Source organism: Canis lupus, chromosome 30 (assembly GCF_003254725.2).
Source record: "Canis lupus dingo isolate Sandy chromosome 30, ASM325472v2, whole genome shotgun sequence".
Taxonomy (NCBI): Eukaryota; Metazoa; Chordata; class Mammalia; order Carnivora; family Canidae; genus Canis; species Canis lupus.
The window spans coordinates 17,158,618-17,178,686 of record NC_064272.1 but is presented as its reverse complement, the minus strand read 5'-3'; the positions used below and the strand labels follow the sequence as shown (position 1 = coordinate 17,178,686).

The 20,069-nt window shown below is 39.1% G+C and overlaps 1 protein-coding gene across 11 annotated transcripts in view; it reads left to right on the top strand.

Moving 5' to 3' along the window:
• The window catches only part of LOC112675933 (aromatase), a 123,782-nt gene extending 106,841 nt beyond the window's left edge, over window positions 1-16,941 (top strand). For all 11 annotated transcript variants that reach the window (XM_035708789.2, XM_025472795.3, XM_025472794.3 and 8 more), the window contains 6 exons: window positions 2,516-2,692; window positions 5,133-5,247; window positions 9,150-9,264; window positions 9,700-9,862; window positions 11,319-11,560; window positions 12,785-16,941. In XM_035708789.2, coding sequence (XP_035564682.1) covers window positions 2,516-2,692; window positions 5,133-5,247; window positions 9,150-9,264; window positions 9,700-9,862; window positions 11,319-11,560; window positions 12,785-13,033 — 1,061 coding nt within the window. In that variant the 3' untranslated portion in view covers window positions 13,034-16,941. The remainder of the gene's footprint in view (window positions 1-2,515; window positions 2,693-5,132; window positions 5,248-9,149; window positions 9,265-9,699; window positions 9,863-11,318; window positions 11,561-12,784) is intronic.
• The last annotated feature ends 3,128 nt before the right edge of the window (window positions 16,942-20,069 follow it).

Genomic DNA, 20,069 nt, shown 5'->3' with positions numbered 1-20,069 from the left:
TTTTTGACTCTGATGACAGCTGGAAAAGGTTCTTTGTTTTTGAGGACTCATGTAATTAGGTTGGGCCTACTCAGATAATTCACAATACTCTCCCCATCTCAAGCTCCTTAACTTGAATCATATGTGCCAAGTCCTTTTTTTTTTTTTTCCATGTAAAGTAACATATTGAGAGTTTCCAGAGACTAGGACCTAGACAGCTTTAGGGGGCTATTATTCTGTCTACCACTCCTGTTGGGGCAGATCTATCCTCTCATACCTTAGAAAACTGCAGACTGAAATAATGGAAAGACTATAGGACTCAGGATTATAGGTTGTGGGTTCAAGTCCTAGTTCTGCCACTTTACTAGCTATATGACCTTGGACAAGTCACTCAACCTCTCTGAGCTTCGGTTTCCTTCTCCACAAAAGGTGATAAATACAACAGAACATTAATTCTAGGACTATCATGAAGAATAAATGAAATAACGCTGTAAGATCCTATAGAAGTATGTTTTTTGTTTGTTTTTGTTGAAGTATAATTGACATACAGTATTATATTAGTTTTAGGTGTACAAGTTAGTGATTCAACAATTATACATGTTATGAAATGCTCTCCACGATAAGTGTAGTCACCATCTGTCAGAATACAAAGACTTGACAATATTGCTGCCTGTATTTCCTATGCTGTGCATTATAGCTCCATGATTTATTTTATAACTGAATGTTTGTACCTCTTAATCTCCTTTACCTATTTCACCCATCCCCCACCATCTCCCTTCTAGCAACCACCAGTTTGTTCTTTGTATTTGAGTCTATTTCTTTCCATTTGTTTGTTCATTTGTTTTGTTCTTTGGATTCTACATATAAGTGAAATCATGTGGTATTTGTCTTTTTCTGTCTGACTTACTTCACTTAACACAATACCCTCTAGGTTGATCCATGTCATTCCAAATGACAAGATTTGTAAGTTTTATTTTACTTTGCTGTTTGGCCCAGGTACATTAGGAACATGTGAACTAGTATTTAGGAGCAATTAATTCTCACATACCAACATCCTCCGCCTTGCCATGCAAAAATTAATAGAATTTAAAAATATTTTAGATTAATAGAATTTTCTAAACTCATCTGGTACAAGGGCCTACTTACAGTGCCCTGGGCATACAGTGCTGATCTACCCTTCTCTGTCTTGGAGTATCCTGTTCTTTCCTTCTGTGGAATGCATCCTTGTCAAATTTTCTTAATGTAGGTAGTTTTTACCTTCTTTCAAAACTTATCATAAGCATCCACTTCTCAAAAAGCCTCCCAGACCCTTCAGGATCCTTTAGTAGGCCCATTTTTCTGTACCTTATAGCACTCTGCACGCACCTCTAGCATAACACATTACCTAGGATGATATTTGGTGAGGTTCTGATCTGCCACTTTGCCCCTCACCCCATTATAAATTCCTTGAGGGGGACAGCCCTGTTGGCCCAGCGGTTTAGTGCCGCCTTCAGCCCGGGGTGTGATCCTGGAGACCCGGGATCGAGTCCCACGTCAGGCTCCCTGCACGGAGCCTGCTTCTCTCTCTGCCCTCTCTCTCTCTCTCTCTCGCTCTCGCTCTTGCTCTCTCTCTGTCATGAATGAACAAATAAATCTTTAAAAAAAAATTCCTTGAGGGTAGGAACTATGTCTTGACTATCATTGTATTTTGGGTACCCAGTTCAGTGATGAGAACCAAGGGGTACCTAGGAAGCTCAGTCAGTTAAGCGTCTGCCTTTAGGTCATGTCATGATCTCAGGGTCCTGGGATCAAGCTCTTTACTGGGTTCCCTGCTCAGCGGGGAGCCTGCTTTTCCCTCTCCCTCTGCTCCTCCCCATCATGTTCTTTCTCTTTCTCTCTCTCTCTCTTTTCCTCCCTCCCTCCCTCTCTCAAATAAATAAGAAAATTTGCTTAGCTATCATGACCTTGGTTGAGTAAAACAAATCTAGAAGTAGTTCAAAGGGAAACTAAAATTAAGAGAAGAACACTTATGGTAATTTTAAGACCAGCATTTTGAACCTCATAAACCACAAGTAAACAGGAAGCACTTTAGATCAAATAGCTAAAGTCTAATTTGAGTAGTTCTATAGCAATACCCTGCCACCTGCTGAAGCATGAAATAAATATCACCCTTGCCAAATCCAAACCTTTAGAGAAATATATATATACAACAAATATGGAAAACCACTGATTTGTGATTTATGACCACAAGTACTAAACATTTCACTTGCAGTCTCACAAATGATTTGCCATAATGTGAAAAGTTTAATTTTCAATATTTTGTTTAAAATATTTAATTATTTATTCATTCATTCATACACTTTCACCCATAAAGGTAATGTATATTTGTAGAAAATTAGGAGACTGCAGAAAGGTATAAAAAAGAACATGAACACTTCTGCCAAATTACTGAATAAAAAATCGTGTACAGTAAACTCCAAACATAAAAGGCCAAAATAACCTGATTGTGTGTGCCCCTGAGTTCATAGTGACTCATTCTCTGATGTGTTCCCCTCAGCTTTGTCTGGCCCCGGCCTCGTGCGTATGGTAACAGTTTGTGTTGGATCCATCATAACGCATCTGGACAGGTTGGAGGAAGTCAGCAACGAACTGGGTTATGTCGACGTGTTGACTCTCATGCGGCGCATCATGCTGGACACCTCTAACATTCTCTTCCTGGGGATCCCCTTGGACGGTACTTGAGAATTAACATTCTGCCCTTTATTGAACAAGGGGATGAAAGGGTAACAGACCCAAGGAAAGATATACTGTTTTGTACAGCACTCTTGTTAGAACATCTCTAAGTATCCTTATGGGTTTTTTTTTTCCTAGTGTGTCTGCCTTGTTCATTTATAAGATATAAGTTTCTCTAAATAGGGTCCATCTCCTCTTTTGTATATCTCCTCATTGCTCTGGGAAATACGATTCTACCCACAGTCAAAACTTAACAAATGTATCAGTTCATTTGGCCATTAACATAACCTACCACCAATCAAAATGATATATTTAACCAATTCCAACCATTCTTTTGGATGCATACACACACAGATATACAAACACACATATATACATAAATATACATACACACACCTCCCTCAAAGCTACTAAGCATGAAAACTGTCTATACAATGATAATGGTGCTGGTGCTACTGCTGGAAATAATGAAAATAGCTACCATTCATTTAGCATCTACTATAAAAAAAAAGTTGCTTTACATACAGTTTGTCATTTAGCATTATAACAATTCTGGCAAGAATGTCTCACTCAAAAAGCCACTCCCTTCACTATTACAGAAACTAATATTAAAACACGTACATGCAACTCTATCATCATCAAAAAAAACCCCATTAATCAGTTATGTTAATTCCATTCTGCTGTTGTCCAGCTTAATGTCCAGCTTAATGTAATTTTCCCTGAATTCTAGAATGTTCACTGACTCATTCGTTCATTCAAAAAATATTTGCTAATTGCCTATTTTCTGCTAGGCATCATTCTGGGTTCTAGCGATAGAACAGTGAACAAGATAGATCAAGTCCTTGCCTTCAAGGAGGTTGCATCCCAGTGGCAATATAAACAGCAAACAAGTAAATATCTAATAATACATTAAGCAATACTAACTGCCCTGAAGAACAAATGAAGCAGGGCAAGGGGATAGAAAGTGAAGGAGAGGTGTCACAGGGAGAGTGGGTAAGGCTATCACAGAGAGGGTTGTCAGGAAAGGCCTGCGCAGGGAAGACACCTAGACATAAGCTTAAATGCAGTAAGAGTGTGAGCCACATCCAGGTCTGAGGGAGGAACATTTCAGGCATGAGAACAGGGTCTTGTTTTAACACTGGCCCAAAGCAGCTGAGCTGACACACTTGCTGCCTAATTGGCCACTTTTGGACGAACAGACAAGCTATAAGCACTTCTTTTCTCTTCTCTAGCTCTGCTTTCTTCCTCTCCCCTGCTCTTTACTTACTCCCTACAAGAGTCATAGAAACCTCATCTGACTGTCATTTGGATGGGAGCCTCAGTCACTCTTGAGTATTTTTAGTCACACTCCTTGTCTGATCCTTTTCAGACAGGAACTCTAATCCCAGCTGGCCTGTTCTACATGCAGCTCTCCTAAGGTTAGGCAAGTCCATTATTTTATAAGTCCCTGTGTCATGGTTCCCTGTTAACCTCAGTTCTTAGGAAAGATGAAGTAAAGAGAATTGTAAATCTCTGTTAATTTAGGGATCAGGCTATGAGGCTAAGAACCTACATAACCCATGCAGAGTTATGTTTCTACCCTTCTCCATATCCCATCCTTGTTAACCTCTCAATTTGCCTGAGAGAGCCAGTGCAACAAAGAGGAAAGAACATTGCTCTGAGGTCAGGTAAGGCTGGGGTCCAGCCTAAGGGCCTGCCTGCCACACTGGCTGTATGGTGTAAGGCAAGCTTCCCAGTTTCTATGAACTGCAGTTTCTTCATCTGAAAAAGTGATGACACTACCACTCCCCTAGCAAGATTATAAGGATTAAATGAGGTCTCTTTTGTAAAGCACTTTACATGGTGACTGGTATTTGGCAGTTGAAAATAAATGCCTATTTCCTTCCTTTTTGTACAATTTGAAAAAAAGAAGGGGTTTTCTTTCCCCAAACATGCAATTTAATTAAAGGACATCCATTAATAGCTGACTATGCATGAGCCTTGGGACAAGATATTAGAGATACTCAGATGAATTCTATAGTCTGGACCAAAATGTAAACAGGAAAGTGGCGTGGCTTTTTTCCCTCCCAGGTGCCAGAATTGAGGAGAATAACAGCCATGATTACTGGTGTCCCTCTTATTTCCCATCATCCAAAAAAACAGGAGTTGAACACTCAGTCAAGGAGGGGCATTTGAGATTCTAGGCTGTGCCTCTAACACAAACTTGAAAAGTGGCAAATCTCTGGTTAACTTGGTTGATTTAGATGCCAAGAAGAATCAATCAACGTTGATTTGTCTAGTGGCATTCATATGGCTCAAACACCCACTGAAAGTGGGACCTTGCCTAACTTAGAAGCCCAGGCTGTAAGAAACTCTACACAGGGGATCTTCTCTTCTCAGAGTACCCTTCTTGGGCTCACATTTTTGCTCAACTACTCTGCTCTTTTGTTTTGTTTTTCCAGAAAGTGCCATTGTGGTTAAAATCCAGGGTTATTTTGATGCGTGGCAAGCTCTCCTTCTCAAACCAGACATCTTCTTTAAGATTTCTTGGCTATACAAAAAGTATGAAAAGTCTGTGTAAGTAACACAAGTTTGGAAAACTTATCAGTGAGATTGGATTGACTTTGGGTTGTGTCTTTGCTATTGTTGGCCTCTTCAGCTAGCTTTCTACTCTTCAGAGCCCACGGGGAAGCTGTGAAACACTTTATAGCAATTTGGCTGCATGTGGCCAGACCAAAGAGTGAGGGAGGCCTTGGGCCCAGGCAGCTTTTCAACAATGGGGCCAAGTGGGTGGCCTGCGAGCCCCATGTCTGGAATTAGGACACTGCAGTGGAGTTTGAGTTGAAGAGAAGGGTTGGCTGAAGCCTATCATTATTATCTGTCAAAACTTTCTTTTCGTATCTGGAAATTGGAAACACAAAATCATTTTATAGTCATGTTGCTTCTGAATGAATTTAACATAATTCAACTTGTAGGAATTGACAGTAGTCTCAAAAGAATTTTTGAATATAATGGACTTCAATAAAATGTGGGATTTCCTTTTCTTAGTCATGTATATTATGTCTTTGGGGGATCCTGAAGCTGTTGTTAAATGGCTTTGCTTTGGTTATAAACGATTCTGACAAAAACTGGAAAAATGCCCAATAGCCCACAGTCTAAAAAAAAAAGGTTTTCAGAGTGTAAGTAGCCAGCCACCGAACACTACCGGCTCAGACACCATTAAAAAGCCCATGGGGTTTAGAGGCAGACAGACCTGGTTTATATCCTGTCTCTACCACTTAGTAACTAAATGGCCTTGGGCAGTTATTCAAAGTAAAATGTAACCTACCATTTAGAAGAGAGATACAGGTTAATGAAATCCTTTATGTAGGGCAACTAACACAGAGGATGGCACATAGAAGGCACTAAATATGTTAGTTTTCTTCTTCCTTCTGTTCATATCTTCCACCAGATGTCCCTGATGATCTTAAATCCTCCATCTCAAAAAGTTCCCCAACTTGTTTGAAGACCCAACTTTTTGTGTACTTTGTTTGTATATTTTGAAATTTAACAGTGTTAGCTTCCAGGAAGGAAGACATCTTGTTGCTTTATATATTCTCATGTGGTTGGTGAGTATTAGGTGGGTGATTTGGCCACTTGGGTCTTTACACATTTCATTTAGTTTCCAAAAAGTTTATAGTGACTTGAATCAATGAGATAAAGGATCCATCACTTCACTATGTTCAAATTTGGCATGGGTCTAAAGAGTCTCATTTTATAGTTCCTAGTCATCAGTTTAGCTTTGGTTTTGGCCAGCAAGCTCATAAAAACTTACTGCATGAAACTGTATAATGGTTTCTCTTAGGTTTCTATAGAAATTAGCTCAGCAACATTCCTTCTACATGGAATATTTGCCACTGGTTAGTATATGAATCTATATCGCCTATGTCCTAGAGCAGTAAAGACCTAGAGAAATCTTTTAATCTCCTTTCCCAACCATGTCCATTGCAACAATGCCAATATTTTTTTAAATTTGAGGTATAATTGACATATAACATTGTATTACTTTCAGGTGTACAAGCAACATCATGACTCAGTATTTGTATATATTGTGAAATGATCACCATTATATCTAGTTACAAAATTTTTTCTTATGATGAAAATTTTTAAGATCTATTCTCTTGGTAACTTTCAAATCTGTAATACAGTATTGTTAACTATAGTCACCATATTGTATATAATGTCTTCATAACTTATTTTATAACTACAAGTTTGTACCTTTTCATTCCCTTCAGCCATTTTGCCCATCCTTACCCCCCACCTCTGGCAGCCACCAATCTCTTCTCCGTATCTATGAGCTGGGGTTTTTTGTTTTGCCTTAATACTCCACATGTAAATGAGATCATGTAATAGTTGTCTTTCTCTGTCATAGCAATACTTTTTAGAAATACACTGATGGAAAGGATTCTGGGACATCTACTCCCATCCCTAATTATTCAATTTTATATTTCTGCCTGTCTTAATTCCCAATATTACAGCAGTACATTTTCAACTTCTTATTCTGGCAAGTTTAAGGCTTTTAACCACAGAACACCTTAAATAGTGTTTGTAGCCTGGACTGATAACCTAGCCACCCTTGTTTTAGTATAAAAGTTCCAAACCACAGACTCACAGATATATTCTTGTATTACGTGTTTTTGTAAGTCAGAAATTTCCTATTCCCTGAAAATTGTCACTGAACTCAATTCTCCCAGTTTTTACAGGCATATAAATTCAGATGCACAAATTTATGTAGGGCCAGCTTCTAATCCAAATAAGAAGGATTCCCAATTAGCATTCACGGGCCCCCTGATTCTGGCCCAGATGTTCAGAAGTGACTGCAGTTCCACCAAGGAATTCTCCATGAATTCATAGTCTAAGGGCATTTCAACAACTCCCAGACCATTCAGGGGCCACTGCTCAGGTAGGAATGCTATGAGCATTCACAGCCCACCAACTGAGTGAGTTATCTGTTCCTTGTAAGAGCATCAACAAATATTTGCTGAATAAATGGACTGATAGATGAATGAATGAATGAATGAATGAATGAATGTGACTATAACCCTGGTGTATATCGGGAGGTAGGTGTATTTCTGCAGGCATGCTTACAGAGATACACAAAGGATGGCATCCTTATTTAGAATAACACAATTACTATACTAGCCTGAAGAATAGGTCTTCAAATGTTGAAACACCTTCCTTCCTTGAGATGCCCAAAAGAAACTTTAAAAAGTGGGTAGAATCTTCCCTTACTTTTCCTGCTAAGCTGGAGTAAACATAGAGGCTATCTGCATCAACATCATCAACATGGTTGTACAAGTGACCATGTCAACAAAAATTTGAAAGAAAATTGTACATTTATTGTACATTTACTATAATGCAGAATGAGACTCCCCTGAGTCTCCCCTGAGACTGGGCAACAATATTTACATATGGATGTATACACTTCAAGACAAATGCAAGAATAGCAGGGTTTAGATCTTACAGAAGACTTACTGTTCATTGAGTCTGAGACCTTCACTTTAAAAGAGATGTAAGAGACTTAAAGTAGGTTACATAGAAAGAAAACAATCCAGACTAGAAACTGACTCTCCCTTCCCAATGTGCTCTTCCCTCTTCCACCCTGTCAAAATGCATATACTCTACATACCCATGTGGCTAGTCAGTCAGTCAATAAATATTTACTTCACATTTACTATGTGGCAGAAACTTCAAGGTAAGAGAATATCAAGAATAATACTCAATCCTTTGCGTTTACTTTCTAGAATAGAAAATCTTAAACTCAGTTGTTTCCAGAGCTGGGCCAATAGAAGTAGGCTGTGTGGATACGAAGTAGTGAAAGGGACCATAAGGAAAGGAGGGGAAATTGAGTGGGGAAAAATTAGAAGGACAAGACAAACCAGGAGAGACTTGACTCTAGATAACAAACAGAGGGTTACTGATGGGGAAGCTGGTGGGGGGATAGGGTAACTGTTTACTGGCATTAAAGAGGGCATGTGATGGGATGAGCACTGGGTGTTATACTATATGTTGGCAAATTAAATTAAAAAAAAAAAACAGGAAGTAAAGGTGCCTGGGGCAAACTGTGGAGAGTATGGTTTGCCTTTGCTGGTTTTTTGTTTTGTTTTTCAATTTAGACACTGTACTGGCCACATCAAAAGTCAGAAAACATGATTGGATTTACCATTTGGGTACCAGCTTTTAACCTTTCACTACAAGTTATGGCCTTCATTTTGCTATCATTACCTAGAAATCCTAGCTAAATTTGGTTCCTTAACATGAAGTATAATGAATACGTAATTTCAGGATATTTGTGAAGAATTAAGTTTAAATTCAGTTATTCATGAGCACTAATAGCTTCAATTAAAGCAGATAATTTTATTAAACAAATGGCAAATGAATATACTTTCTACATGTCTTAACTAAAGATAGATTATAAACCCCCCCCCCTTTTTTTATAGCAAGGATTTAAAAGATGCCATGGAAATTCTGATAGAAGAAAAAAGACACAGAATTTCCACAGCAGAGAAACTGGAAGACCATATGGATTTTGCCACTGAATTGATTTTTGCTGAGGTACTGACCTAGATTAATCATAATTTCCACACAACATATGTATTTGACTGTTTGTGTGTAGGTTGTATAAAGATTCCCTCTTGTAATTGTTGTATACTTCTGCATATAAGTATTTATTTGCTCTTGTACTTCTATAATGGCAACCCCAAGAGCCCACTCATTAGACATTCTGGTAAGAATGACCTTTAAGATAGAAACTTCTGTATCTGCACAATACAAAATATGAAAATAGAGGAGCCTAAAGACAGTAAATACATAGACAATTGGTTAAATTTGTCCTCTTTCAGCTGAAGACTATTATAAAAAAATGTCAATTACAGAGGTGTAATATTTATGACTCCATTTTGTTGATACTTTTGATCATGACTGTCCCTTCCCCCTCCTTTTTGGAAGCATAAATTTACTTTTCCAATTTTTCTTCCCTCTTTTGTTCAGAAACGTGGTGACTTAACAAGAGAGAATGTGAACCAGTGCATACTGGAAATGCTGATCGCAGCACCAGACACCATGTCTGTCTCTGTGTTCTTTATGCTATTTCTCATTGCAAAGCACCCTAAGGTTGAAGAATCAATAATGAAGGAGATCCAGGCTGTTGTAGGTAAGAACTGATCAACTAGTAATAGAGCTTAGTAACCGTCTTCTAAGGTCAGCTTCTTATGTCCTAAGAATATGATTTCAAACAAAATCTTTATTACAATCCACCCACAGAACAATAATGGTAGTCATTTTGCCCCATCTGGTTATGCCACATGGATTGAAAAGTTAGTTCCATTCTGTGTTTTTGTTTTCATTATAAAAACAATGCATGCTCATTGAAAAAATTTTAAATAGAGATAGGTATAAAGCAAAAGGTGACACTCCCTGACCCCTTCCACTCTCCTCACCAGCCTCATTTGCATTCCCCAGGGGGAACCACTATTCATTCTTTGCTGTGTATTCGTCAATGTTTTTCTTAATGTGCACATAAATGCTCTGCCTACCTTACGCAGGCCAAATGCTTTTGTGGGTCTATCCAGGGAACTGGCTACAGTAATTACTTACTATGGAATGCCTTTGGTTACCTTCTCTGTCATCTTCCCTTCTACCTCCCCATCCCAAATAAATGTACCCCATTACACCCTAAAGTATACAAAGAGCAGCATACAAGGGGCAGGGCTGTCAGAGTTCTCTGACCAAATGAGACCCTTTCTGAATGATATGGCTGTACAGGAGACAGAGCTGCCTTGGGACTCTAGGCTTCTAGGCTGATTTTGATTCTGCAAATGTGGTAACTCATTTGACGATGCTCTGAAGCTTTGCCAATTCTGGGAATAATCCAAGCCTCTCTGACCAGTGTCAGACCAATCTGAAACAGTGCCAAGTATCTGTCAATCCCCAGCACACTGAGAGTTTAGCTGAAGCACCTATTTTGCTGTGGCAGGGAGAGGAGGTTCTTGCCCCTCTAGTACAATAGGTTGTTCTTGATGAGATGGAAGGAGGGACTATCAGTGATGCATTCTGGGCAGATGACTGCACAGGTAACCAGAGGAGAAAATTTCATTGAAAGGGATTCAATTCACCATCTCATTTTGACTAGAGAAGGAGTAAATGTCCCCTAGAATTTACAGTAGGAGACAAAATTCGAAGACCTCAGAGACCAGGAAAATATATGTTTGAAGCAGATTGTGTAGGTCTACATAAAACTGAAGGTGGATGCCCCTTCTAAAGGGCTCATTGGCCTTCAAGTTCAGCCCATCATTGCCATGTAGTGTTGTGGGCCCAGTTTTATCAGGTTTTCTTATTTTTCCAGAAATCCAGACTTTTCTATGAAATCTCCTAGGTTTTATAGTAATTGGCTTCAAATCTGAATTTTTACAAAGCACTCTTTGAACCAAATGACCTATTTTGCCCAGATTGCTGGTTTGCATTAAAACTATAGGAAAACAAACAAACAAACAAACAAACAAAAACGTTCAGCCAGGAGCAGACTCTTCTGTGGAAACTATGGGAGTTTTATTGCCCATCACATATTGAAACTATCATTATCTCCTTGTCCTATTTATCTACTCCCACAGGTGAAAGAGATATAAGGATTGATGATATGCAAAAATTAAAAGTGGTGGAAAACTTTATCTACGAGAGCATGCGGTACCAGCCTGTTGTGAACTTGGTCATGCGCAAAGCCTTACAGGATGATATCATTGATGGCTACCTAGTGAAAAAGGGGACTAACATTATCCTGAATATTGGAAGAATGCATAGACTGGAGTTTTTCCCCAAGCCCAATGAATTTACTCTTGAAAACTTTGCAAAGAATGTAAGAGCCCTTCCTTAAAACCAAGTGTGCCACTCTCAGAAATGTCAACTGTTAAATCCTCTCTTGTTCTGTGTTTGCACCATGTACATTTCATTCTATTTACTTATTCCCCTCTATTGCCTCACCAGAAGCACATGCTTCCTCTAGCTTAGAACATGACTACCATATTCATCCTCAAGCCAAGGATGCTAGGTCTCCAGCTCTGAGAAGTATCCCACATGGTGGCCACACAATGGGTCAAAATGTGAAAAATCCAGGCCCTTAATTTGGCTACAATGAGGCAAATGTTATTTAACCCAACCAACCTACTGTTCCATTTCAACTTGTCACTTTGTAATCATGTAGAGTCAACTTTAGCACCACCTAAGCAAAGGAAAGTCCAGTTGTGTTTCAGATGGATATCAAATGAGACCAAAAGATTTAGTTTTTGCAGTCTGCCTTTGGTTCACCAAATGGCCCCATAAACACTAGTTCCCATTCTAAATAGAACTCAGTAACCAGAAGAGCTTCAGCTTTTTCCATCCTTGAAATATACTGTAGATGCAGCTTCTATTATGTCAAATTTTAGGCACTGATATTTATTAATCAAAATTTTCCAGATATTTCCCTCACTGTTCTTTCTTGCATTTGCATATGATATAGAAACATGATCTTAATTACTCCAGTTCTCTAATTCATTCTGCTCCTAGGTGAGCAACCCATGCTATCTATGTTGACAACTGGTCAACAAAAACTTCCTGAGCCTCTACTTTGAGCCAGGTACTATGTAAGCACAGATGGTAACAAGACAGACAGATGTGGTCCCCATTAATTTTTCACATAACTAAAAATATTTGGATGCTTGGCACTAAGAGGCCAGGCAGGAGTCAACATATTTGCACAAAAACAATCTTTGCCTCAATGACACGCAGAAGAGTAGTAGAGCTGTGGTCATCCCATAGACCTAATTGAGTATGCTAACACTGGCTGTAATATGATGATGTGCATTGCTTTATCTCAGCAAATTGGTGTGAAAGGTAAAGGTAGGGACTGTCCAAGGTTGGGCATATATCAGAGGGGGTGAATAATATTGGATGGATAAAAGAACTTATTTGAGTTACAGTCATTTCATTGAGGGAAGAGCACGGTTTAAGCCCTGTGACAGCGTTCTGATTGATCAGTGTTTTCATAGTGAATCAAACAGAGATTGCATGACTCTGGCTAACTGTCTGATTATTTTCATAGGTTCCTTACAGGTATTTTCAGCCATTTGGCTTTGGACCTCGTAGCTGTGCAGGAAAGTACATTGCCATGGTGATGATGAAAGTTGTCCTGGTTACACTTCTGAGACGTTTCCACGTGCAGACATTGCAAGGAGAGTGTATTGAAAATATGCAGAAAAAATATGGCTTGTCCTTACACCCAGATGAGACTAACAACTTGCTGGAAATGGTTTTTGTCCCAAGAAATTCAGAAAAGTGCCTCAAACACTAAAGAAGGTTGATCAGTATCTACTCTGAGCATTTCATCAGTAGTTCACATGGAAACTGCCTGTCTTTACCAAGTAGCGTCATCCTCGCAGTGAACATTTGGTGGCCTATGCCATTTTATAGCCATACCTCATATGGACTGTCAGCAAGTCAGGAGACATTGGTCATCTGTTTTTGTCCAAACCAGAGAACTTGTCTTTCAGAGAAAATAGAGGCCAAGAGATTGCAGGGAAAATGCTCAATTCCACAAAACATGCTTTGGAAAAGTTAGGCCATCAGCAAACTTTCTGTCCTCCTTCCCACAAAATTTCCACTGCCCTGCCCCAAGAGCATTTTGAGGTCTCGGGCAGAAGCACTCAAGTCCATTAGAAAAGCTGGCTGATGTCTGGGTACTTAGGGCCAAACATACCTGCTAATGTGAATAAAAGTATTTTGATTTAGTTTTCAGTGATAGGCTCTACAACATTCATATTCTTTGGAGAAATGCTTATAAATTCAGCATTTGACTTTTCCTACAAGTTATTCAACTAATTCTTGATTGATTATTCATGGTGACTTAACTGGCAAAAATTGAACAGGGGGACTATCTTTTCCCAGTCTCTCAATTGATGCCTCAGCCACTCACCTCTGCTACAATAGATATAGATTCAGGTAATATAAAGTAATTTAGTAATAGCCTGAGTAAAATACAATCAGGACCACACATCTGCTGTAGGGGGGAAAAAAAAATCACACAATGCATTTCAAATTCACATAAAATTTTCTTCATGTTTGCATCATTGCTTAGCTCCACTAGTGCTAACCAAGAGTAACTTTAAATAATGACATCTATTAACTCTTAAAATGGCCCCAATGATTTGAGGAAGGAGAACTCTACATCTATATATAATTCCACAAACCAGTGGATTCAAACCTATTCCATCCTCTTTCTCCCTCAACAGTTCCCCCCCCCCCCTTTCTTTCCATAACCTTGAAGTCAATAGCAACAGATCAGTGGAGAACATGGTCAGGGTGGAGGCCCTGCAATCATTTTTTATCCTACCTCGGATTTAATAGTTATCTTAAACATTTAACAACTATGGAGTTCATTGAATCACTATACATAGCCATGAATAAAATACACACCTTGTAAATTAGTTCTTTATGGGGCGCCTGGGTGGCTCAGTCGGTTAGGCATCCGACTCCCAGTTTCAGCTCAGGTCATGATCTCAGGGTCATGAGATGGAGCCCTGTGTCAGGCTCCATGCTGGATGTGGAGCCTGCTTAAGATTCTCTCCCTGCAACCCCCACCCCATAACTCACTCACACTCTTTCTCTCTAATAAAAAAATTTAAAAAATAAGAGAATCAAGTAGAAGTTAATTTTCCATGTGCCACTACTTGTGTTAGATAGCCAATATGATTGTATCTAAGGAATGCCATTTAAAAATTGAAAAATTACAAGTAAGTAAATGTTTGCCATTGAATCAACTGCCATCAAAACATTTGAATACTCTTTTCACCCTACCTTTTGGTAATAGAGCAGCAGCTGAGTATTAAATTGTAAGCACTCTGAGAGCATGAGCTCTTTATTTGGCATCCTCCCAATCCCCCATTCTGACTCCCTATATTTACTGTGGAGGAAGGATAGCACTGAACAGAGACACTCTTGCTCATAGATAATCTAACTGAACCCAGAATCCAAGTAAACGGGAAGCAGGTATTCTAAGACCTCAAGGATAGCTATTAGTAAAGAAAGAAATATTTAAACTTTGGATAATCTATATGGCCTAAACATATACAGAAATATGCCTGTGTACCTGGATATATTCATAGTAAGGTCGGGACAATCATCCAAATAATTCAGACCCCTGAAAGAAAGGCCAGGATTTTAGATTTAATATATCCAAATCAATTCACTTGATGACTATTAACACACACTTTGCTTTGCCTCTGGCAAGAGATAGCAGAGGAAAAAAGACTTCAGATCAGTGTACACTTCACCCATCCAGTTCCCTTGGAATATCTACTGTATTTTGTATGTATATATGTAGCCGAGGTCTATGTCTACACAAAGTCAAATGGAAGGTTTATATAGTTATATAGAGACATTGTAGATATAAAAATATGCTGGGGGAAAAATTTTGAAAAAATTAAAATATGCTGGGGAAAAGCTAGGGATGGGGGTGGGGGGCAGAGGAAGGACAAGAAGAGGGAAATGCTGGTTTGATCCAAGCAAATTCTCAGAATCAAATTATCTGGGTAATCAACTTTTTACTCTGCTTGGTCTATACTGACAAACCCCATATGTCTGTACAGGCTTTGCCTAGGGAATTTGGAATACCATCAACTTTTCATTAAGCTGATCAACATATACTTGAAAATCCTGTTTTCTCTTCAGAATTTTGCCTCATTGTTATGTACTTATCACTCTTGAACATGCTGTAGATTCCGTTTTCACCAGTTTTCAAAGAAATTGTCAGTGAAATGCATGTATTATAAGGGCTCTATTATTGTGAAATTATGAAGATAATTGTGCCCTCCTATCCTCAGGTGTACTAGACACCCCCATATGCCTTCATTAACATCACACTTTTTCCTCTTCCAAGTAGAAAATAATCCCATACAGAAAGCCCCCACATACTGACAAATGTGAGTTAGAAGTTGTCAGTTTTATTTATAAACAGCACCTTTGGAAACTCATGGTGCTAATATTCCCCTAAGTGTGTGGCATTGGCCCATTAGAAAGAATGCTAGCTGGATCCTCCTTAATCTCATATATCAGCTGGGCTCTGTGATTGAATCTTTCACCCATACCTGCAGAACAATTTGCTAAATTAAATTCTGTCAAAGTAATGAGTGGAATGGAATTTGTGATACTTTCAGTTGGACTTAGCTCAGAAAAATCAAACTCTCCAAGGCTAAATGGACAGGGCTTACCTAAATGAACTTTTCTTACTACCATTACAGTTGTTCTATTTTATTACTAGCTATTGTTGTTAATTTCTTACTGTGCTTAATTTATAAATTAAACTTTATTATAGGGATTCTGTACAGGAAGAAAACTATGTACAGGGTTTGTTACTATCTGTGGTTTCAGGCATCCCTGTTGGGTTTTGGAATGTATTCCCCATGAATGAGGTGGACTACTGAATTAGTAAAATATTTCTTGCGATGAAGATCTTAAATTACAAGACCTGGAGGTTGAGCCTGTGGTCCAGGTGGATTTTTTTTTAAGTTCCTTTCAGTTCCATGACTCTATAAGTAAGGAGACAGTGAAGACTTGAATCCAGATTCAGCCTTTTCTTAAATAAATAGTTGGGCAAGCTGTTCAATCTCTCCATACCTCAGTTTTCTCATCAATCCAAATGGGATAATAATTACTTGAGAAGGTTGCTGTGAGGACTACAAGGGATGATTCATGTGAAACTCTTAGGACACTGTCTGGTACAGGGAAACCTCTCAATAAGCAAAGGCATAAAAATGATGATGCTCAGTAGTTAGGCTGACTCATGACACCCTCAAAGCTTTTCGCATGCAGTGGAGAAAGCAAGAGATGTGCCAGATGCTTCTACATCCATTTTCTCATTTTAAGCTTCATGACAACTTTCATATTAAAAATTTCCCCAGGAAGCTCCATGTTGTATCCATGAGAACAGAGACCCAGGGAGTTTAGGAGACCTGCCCTCAAGTCCATCTCTCCTTCCAAAGTCCTTGGGCCCTTCATCAAGCTGCTTCTTTGCAACAGGACTCACTGCTGGAAGGCTAAGGAGGCCAGGCTCAGTTTCCCAACTCTCCCACTTTGTGATGTTAGGTAAACCCCTTTCAAGATTTGTTCATTCCTTGCCTTCTTACCCAAGGAAATATGACAGCAGGAAATATCTCAGTTCCTTCATCAATAAAATCTGAATGATTCTGCCTAAGCTACCTCCCCACACACACACACACACACACACACACACACACACAGGTATGTTTGCAGGATCTTTCTCAAAAAACGATAGTCCATGGGAGAGCACTATAAAAATTATCTTAAAAAATAAAAAAAATAAAAATAAAAATTATCTTAGTGTAAGGTGGGGGATCTAACATGTGGATGACAATATCGCCCTCAATAGGAAATTATCAGATTCCATTAGGCTATTCCATAACCAGTAGGAGCATTTCTAGTTTTGCACAATTGCAATTCATTTCCAATGCAGTACTATGTAACTGAGTAGAGTTAAGAAATAGTAATTTACTATAACCACATGTGAACAAATCAGAGCTGATGATGGCCATAAAATCACCTCTATTTTGGCCAAATTGGAAGATGCTTCTAAGAAGTCCACTATGATGGACAGCTATTTCTTCATTTGACAAGGATTCCAGGTATCAGTGAACTATTCAGTCCCTCATCTCATTATTTCCAAATAGCCAAGTGTTTGGCATGGAGGAGACACAACCAGACACCATGTACATGGGCTTCCTCTGCTAGCCTAGCTAAGCTTGGTTGGATAAGTAGCTGAGCACATCACCCTTCTGCCTCCCTCCTACTCCAGGCTATTGTGAAAGTATGTTTCTTCCTTCAGACCAAGAAAACAAAAATGACTGCATTTACTTTCTTATTCTATTAATCCCTTTACATTACCATTTAATTCTCCCAACTATACTATGAAGCAGGTACTATCCTCATTCCAGAAAAATTCCTCCATCCACCCAATTTACATTCATTTGCTACTTGTTTGCTAGACTTTCTCTCTCATACCCACACATAACTCCAATACACATGGTCAGTGTCTCAGATTCTTTTATCAAAACCTGCTCTAAAATTTTTTTAAGTCTGCTTTTATCTAATCTGTTTTTAAAGATTTTATTTTTAAGTAATCACTACACCTAATGTAGGACTCAAACCCACAACTCTAAGATCAAAAGTCACATACTCCACCACCTGAGCCAACAAGGCATCCCTCTAATCTGCTTTTCAGATCTACCTAAGATAAATGATAAAGCAAAGCTAAGGATTGAAAGGTCATCCTCCCTTCCAACATAGGCTTTTGTTTGCCCAGAGGATTTCCCAAAAGAATTCTAGGCATCAGCAAGCCGGGCTCATGGAAAGAGAAGAGGGAAAAGGAGATAGTGCCTTTGAGAACCCCTTAAAATGATAGCACCTACTTCACCCATACATGAAGCTGGTTCTACCTATACAGTAGTGTCTAGGTTGTTAGGAATCTCGAATCAGAATGTCTAGAGGTGACAGGCAGGTAACATAAATCAGATGATCAGGCCAACTCTTAGAGCTTCTATGAACAAAAGGAGCATTCTCACCTAAAGGCATTTGAGTTCAGTGTTCTTAATACACAGTGCCAGCCAGACCAGTCATCCTTGGGCTGATTGGACCCCAAGGCTTAAGGTCTCCAGCATCAATCACTCTCACATTCATTATTTTGGGGGAGTGCCCCCTTCCCATCCAACCACCTGGTGAGGAAAGCCAAGAAGTCTCCACTTCACAGATGAGGAAACTGAAGCACAGGGAGGTCAAGTGATTTGTTCAATGTCAATAAAGGCCACATCTGGGAAATCCCCCCCAGGGATTCCAGGTCCAAGTCTAGGAGTTGTTTGACTTCAGCGAGCCCAACTTCCCTTCATAACTGTCTATCTCATAAAGGGTCCTGCGGTGTCTTCTCACCAATCTGAATGTTAGAGGACCATCTATAAATGCAGATTACACTAGAGGACTTCCAAGTCATTTCCAATGCTTTCGTTCTAACTTGTTATTTTGCTTCATAAACATAACACCATTTCCCCCTTTATGCATAAGCTCTAATAAACTGAGTGTATATAAAAAAAATAAATAAAAATAAACTGAGTGTATAAGGCAATGTTACTTCCAGGTCAGATATGCAATTTGGCTGCTGAAGGAATGACCTGGGCATTCACTACACATCGATTGCAGAATACAAGCCCCAAACACTAATATGTCTGTATGTAGCCCTAACTTACTGCTACAGGAGCATAAGGATGTTCATGGAACACATTTCACTCACATATAATCACTTTATGCCCTATTGAACTTGCAGGCAAACCAATACATTTACTGAAGCAAATTTTTTTCTGAGGGGCTTTGGTTTCCCACTTAAACTAATGGATCACTAAGGTCAACAGTACCTCCCTTCTTTCCTGAAATTAATGCTATCTCTGGCATGTGCCTATCACTCTTCCCAAATGCAGCTTGCTGCTTTTACTGCTTGTATAATTCTAGAAACAATCAAAAATATGCAAAAAGAAATGAACTCTCTGCCTGTGATAATGCAGGAGTGCCTGACGCATCTTTGTGTGTGGTTCTTGAAACAAGCGTGAAGAGGAAAGAAATGTTATACATCATTAAGATGTCACAACTACGGGGATCCCTGGGTGGCGCAGCGGTTTGGCGCCTGCCTTTGGCCCAGGGCGCGATCCTGGAGACCCGGGATCGAATCCCACGTCGGGCTCCTGGTGCATGGAGCCTGCTTCTTCCTCTGCCTATGTCTCTGCCTCTCTCTCTCTCTCTCTCTCTGTGTGACTATCATAAATAAAAAAAAAAAAAAAAAAAAAAAAAGATGTCACAACTAATAGCTTTCCATCCAACTTTTCTCATTTAAACCTTGAAACAATCATGCAGATTATTCCCAATTTTGCAGATGGTAAAACTGATTCTCAAAGAGTAACTTGCCCACAGTGTCTTACCTAGACATTTGAACCCTCTGACTTATCCTAAAATTTATGATTTTTTTTCCTGTATGTTATACCAACTAAAAGTGGGATTTGGTCCTTTGTAACATCAAATACAAATATAAATAACAATGCCTATAAATTTTCATTGGTATAGATATTAAAATTGGGGGATGAGGTAGCAGAAAATCAGGTCCTGAGAATACTATGAATCTTTGCCTCTATCTGTGCTTTGGCCAGCCTTATCTCCATGGAAGTAAGTCCAAAAACAGTGAAGTGGGACTTTGTCCTGTCTCTCCAACCACCAGTCAATGATGGGTCAAACCAGTTATATTAATTTGGCTATATTAAGGAGTCAAAGTAAGTTGACCT